The sequence below is a fragment of the Cucurbita maxima genome, unplaced genomic scaffold, assembly GCF_002738345.1.
Source record: "Cucurbita maxima cultivar Rimu unplaced genomic scaffold, Cmax_1.0 Cma_Scf00054, whole genome shotgun sequence".
Classification (NCBI taxonomy): Eukaryota; Viridiplantae; Streptophyta; class Magnoliopsida; order Cucurbitales; family Cucurbitaceae; genus Cucurbita; species Cucurbita maxima.
In genome coordinates this window covers 303,915-309,634 of record NW_019272070.1, presented here as the reverse complement: position 1 = coordinate 309,634, position 5,720 = coordinate 303,915, and the positions used below count along the sequence as shown (strand labels likewise).

The window sequence follows — 5,720 nt, the reverse complement described above, 5'->3', positions numbered from 1 at the left end:
AAAAAAAAAAAAAAAAAAAAAAAAAAAAAAAAAAAAAAAAAAAAAAAAAAAAAAAAAAAACTCCACCAGAGCTTAAGCGTTCAAAAATAAGAGACAAGACAGAGATTTCAAGCACAAACTAAGTAGAAGAACAGAGCATGAAGAACTCAAAAGAAATGGAGAAGAATCAAAGACGTTACCCGCTCGATCCATTGGCGAGAAACATCCGTATACTCAAACGCAGGGTCCTGAAGAAGCTCAGCCTTCAGAACCGAGTAGACGTTGAGAAAGGTTGACTTGAGATCCGTCATAGAAGAGAGCGCAAGAACGCACAGACACACACACACACACAGAGAAACAACAAAAACCTACAAGAATCAACAATGAATCGATCTAGCTTCAAAATTAAGCAACAAAGATGAAAAATCTCGGGAATGGAAATTCAACTGAGAGTCGAAATTCGCCTCTGGCTCGTTTTCTCAGACATTCAACTCTCCTCTCCTAAACTGCGGATTTGAACAAACCAAGTAAGACAGGCTTCTATCAGCTTCGGTTCACGAAAGGGCAATTTAGTAGTTTCACTAATAATATAATATTTAGTGCTAGAAATCCAGTGGTGGGAAAATATTCTTTATTAAAGGGACAATGAGAGGGGTCCCCTATTTGACACGTGGCGATATATTAAGAAAAGGATCATCTGATGATTGCTGTATATAAGTGCGATCCTTACACGTTGATGGGGAGTTTGTGGAACTGCCCGTACTGGATCGAAGCTGGGAAATCACGTGCTATTTTAAGAACAGCCTGTTATGAACAATGCGGATCACGTGTTTCGGATTTCTTACGCGACCATGGGGGTGTTACACAAATTTTCACCTTCATCATTAGTTGTTAGAAACTAACTTCAAATAATTCCATAAATAAATAATAAAAATCCAACTGGCCATTTTGTTTTTTTTCTCTAATACTGTCATCAATTTTGTATTATTTGTATAATTTATTTAACGTATGGTTTCAAATGAAGCTTATTAAAGGTTGACATTTGTCATTTTATATAAGCTCCAAGTTGAATTAGATGCACATTTCCCAACCAACATCGGACATCATAATCCACCCCTTTAGGGCCCAACGTCCTCATTGGCACTCGTTCCTTTCTACAATCGATTGGCACACCGCCTCGTGTCTACCCCCTTCAGGGAAGGGCGAAAAGGTTGGCACATTGTTCGATATATGGCTCTGATACCATTTGTAACGGCCCATATCTACCACTAGTAGATATTGTCCTCTTTAAGCTTTTATTTTTGTGCTTCCCCTCAAGGCTTTAAAACGTGTCTACGGAGTGCTTATGTAAGACATCACATCGAAAGTATAATTAGTTAGAATTAATCTATTAAAAAATTACATTCGTTCATATATTAATGATAAGAATTTTTTAAAACTTTTATTTAGAAAGTTAAAAGGATGTTAATGCTAATTTTAAAATGTGAATATATTTTTTAAATATAGTATGTTTTAAAAATATCCTAAAATTGTGTGAAAAATACCCTTTTAATTAATTTATTTTTATATTAATACTCTTTACCTTTATAAAAAAAAATTAATTCATTTAATTTATGAGTATCATTCATTTAGTCTTATAAAAATAATTTTAAAAATATAATAAAGTTGGTTGGATATAAACTTTAATGGAAAAAAAAAATCAAATCCAACCCACGTTTATAGTAAATGTATTATTTTATAACAAGAAATTTAAATCAAATGTTTATAGAAAATTAATATTTTAAAACAATTAATTAATTAATTAATTAATGGTTGAATAAGATCATATTTAATTAATTACTAGTCGACAACTTCGTTGGTTAACCATTATTACATAAAAATTATAGTACACTTTAGGTTAGGTTAAATAATATTTTTAAATAAAAAAATTTAATTTAGAATTTAAATAGAGAAAATTAAATTTATTTTTTTATTTTTTTAATACTTCCAAGAATTGGTCATACACTATCTTTGAATAAATCATATAAAAGAGGAAAATGTGATCAACGAGGAAATATTTTAATCGTTTTTTTTTTATTTTATTTTTTTCTTTTGACAAATTCAACATTTATTTTTTTAAATGTAACATTTTAACATGATCAATTGCGGTGAAGAGGAAATTATTTTAAAATAAAAATTTAATAAAGTTGTTAATTTAAGTATAATTTAATAAATAAGATATAATTATTATTTTAAATTTAAATACTTGAATTCCATGTCCCATAACTATTAAATTAAAAAAAAATAAATAAAGTTGATTAGAGTCAAATTTTGACCAAAAAAAAAAATTAAGTTAATTAAATTTGAAGTTTATGATTATTTTTTAAATGTTTATTAACTATAAATGTATTTTTTTTTTTAAATTTAAAAATATTTTTTTGAAGTTTTTAAAAAAGTTTAAAGATATTAAGAAAGTTAAAAGAAATAAAATTTAAAAAAAAAAAACTGTGCCTAATTTCCTTAATTAAATAAGAATTAAAACAATGAATTACTTATTAATAATTATTTTTTTAATTTTATTGGATTTTAGTCTCAATACTTTTCAAAGTAAATTAAATTAAATTTATTATTATTATTTAACCAAATTCAATAAAGAAAAAATGTCAAAATTTCATAAATTCTAGAAATATATTTATATAGTATATTTTTTAAAAACGGATATCTTTGTAAAGGTCCATTTACAGGTCATGGCCATTAATCCCCATCGATCTCGTCTAGCTGTTACACCTCTCTTTAAGTGCTTTTCGTGTAGCATGATAAAAATTAACCAATTTTGATAAAAATTAACTTATTTTAATAGACAATTAATTGTTAAGAATCTTAAGGGTAAATAAGACCGGTTCACGCAAAAATGAAAGTGATATTTTCGGAAGAACTATTAGACACAAAATTAAAAGTATAAAAATATATATTAGACATTAATTTAAAAATTTATAGAATAAAGTTGTAATTTAACATTCATATAAATTGCAACAACTCTAGATTTCTACGTACTCAGAGTCGGTACTAACGTCTTATGTTCAGCTAATATGCATAATATAACTCGTAAAAGAAATATTATTTATAGTATAAATGTCAAAAACATTAAAAACAACTTCATCTCTAGAAAACACCGTCATGGTCTTACGTGTTTTATACGAAATGTTTAAACTTAAAATGAGAAAAAAGTTACAAATAATTCAAAACATATGAAATGAAAGACGACCTATTATAACTTAAGAATAGGAATTTAAATATGCAACTACCCTATGCACGTGTCATGATCTTTACTCGCAATGTCACCGTCATCCTTATATGGGCGCCTTGTCTTTACCTGAAAAATGATGTGGCACACGGCCTGAGTATTTTGAAGAATACTCGGTAAGTGACCCCGCTATCGGGGTCATGCTAAATGCAAACACATGCAAATATGCTATAGGGACCTATCTCTATCTCATACTAGGGGTGGCCTCCAGTTCGTTCTAATTAATGGATGTGTAGTACTTCCCTACGCACGACCCACACGTGCGAGTTGGAATACCCAAGCGGTTCACACACCCCTTAGACCCCTTTGGTCGAGCTATCTGGCTGTAGCGACGTCAGAAGATCAGTAAACCCTTGGGTGTCATGCTCAACATGATCACCGTCATCATCATACTGAGCGCATCCGCACTCATCATCATAAAGGAAAAGTATCTTGATGCTTATGTACACACAACATGCATAGATATTTATGTTAATATCGTTATTCATGCTCTTGGGTTGTGTCTTAGGTCGATCTCTCGACATGATTCAATATGACATTCATCATCATAGAACATGCTTAATCTGGAAAACATCATAATATTGAGGTAAACGTCATGAAAAACATCATAATCATCATAATGCCACTAAATACATAAAGCACATCAAGGACGTCATACATCGTCATATAACTCAGGTACATCATCATACTGTTAGGTTGAATGACACTGTGACCTATATGGGTCACGAACTCATGTATTTATAGATGTATAATGAGTTTCATAGATTTGGTAAAAAACCATGAAATCATAGTCTCCTTGATTCATGGTAACAAACAAGTAAATGAGTACTATGTACAAATATGATCTATTCACGTTTAACACCCCCTCAATTATTCTACGTTTAACACCCCCTCAATCTGGACAATGTACTACTAAGTTCAGATTGCGCCTAAAACTACTAAAAGAAGGAGTTGGCAGTGGCTTTGTCATGATATCGGCGAGCTGATCTTTGGAAGATATGAGTCGCACATCAAGCTGACGAGTCGATATTCGTTAACGAACAAAGTGATAATCAACCTCAACGTGCTTCGTTCGTCGATGAAAGATTGGATTGGCGGACAAATGGGTGGCACCAATGTTGTCACACCATAGGCTAAGCGCTCGCGTTTGCGAGATCTCGAGCTCATGCAAGAGGACTTGGATCCAGATTAATTCAGTAGTGGCATCAGCAACCGCCTTATATTCGACCTCTGTACTAGAACGAGATACTGTCGATTATTTCCTTGAACTCCAAGAGATAAGATTGCCACCAAAGAAGATCGCATAGCCTTTAGTGCTTCAACGATCATCAGGATTCCCGACCTAATCAGCATCCGAAAAGGCACTCAGCAAATCAGTGCTGGACTTTGTAAGACACAAGCCCATATCAATAGTGTCATGTAGATAACGGAGAATTCGTTTGACTTCCGCCCAATGTATAGAAGTCAAGGAGGACATGAACTGACACACTCTATTAACACAGAATGATATATCAGGACGTGTCAGAGACAAATATTGAAGAGCACCAACGACACTCCGATAGCGAGTAGTACCCTCAGGCGAGAGTTTTTCACCTCCATCCAATAACAACTTCTCATTAGGAAGCATAGGTGTGGGCACACCTTTAGAGGTGAGCATATTGGTTATGGACAATAAATCTTGAATGTATTTATGTTGTGTCAGAACAAGTCCATTGGAAGTATGGTGAACCTCAATCCCAAGAAAATAACTCAAAATCTCAAGATCCTTGACGGAAAAATCATCTCGAAGCTGTGTAAGAAGTTTCTTAGTAGCCGTAGAAGATGAGCTGATGATAGTAATGTCATCAACATGGATGAGGATATACATCTAAATGCTCGTCTTGTTAAAAATGGAAAGAGAAACATCAGCCTTTGAAGGTGTAAAATCCAGTTGTAATAGTTTGAAGCTTAAGCGAGAAAACCAGGCACGCGGAGCTTGTTTGAGGTCATAAAGTGACTTAACCATCTTGTAGAGATCACCAGGATGTTGAGAATCCACAAATTAGGGGGCTGCTTCATATAAACATCTTCATTAAGAAAGCCATGAAAAAAGCATTTTGAATATCAATAAGTCGAATAGCTCAACCACGAGAAATAGCAAGAGATAATAAGAGCCGAATGGTAGTGGGCTTAACAACTGGACTAAAGATATCATCATAATCAACGTCATATTGTTGTTTAAATCCTTTAGCAACTAGGCGTGCTTTATAGCGATCCATAGACCCATCTGGCTTTGTTCAAATTGTGGTTTGTTCTCCTCCCCAACTAATGTGGGACATCACAATTCACTCCCCCACCGCTAGCAGATAGCCCAGATCCACCGTTAGGTGATATTGTCCTCTTTAGGCTTTCCCTTTAGGCTTCCCCTCAAGGTTTTAAAATGGCATCTACTTCCACACCCTTATAAATTTGTTCTCCT

General features: G+C 33.0%; 1 protein-coding gene across 1 annotated transcript in view; it reads right to left on the bottom strand.

Moving 5' to 3' along the window:
* The window catches only part of LOC111471661 (farnesyl pyrophosphate synthase 1-like), a 3,881-nt gene extending 3,370 nt beyond the window's left edge, over positions 1–511 (bottom strand). The window contains exon 1 of the mRNA XM_023117379.1: positions 180–511. Within this exon, the coding sequence (XP_022973147.1) occupies positions 180–290 (111 nt within the window). The 5' untranslated portion in view covers positions 291–511. The remainder of the gene's footprint in view (positions 1–179) is intronic.
* Positions 512–5,720: the final 5,209 nt, after the last annotated feature.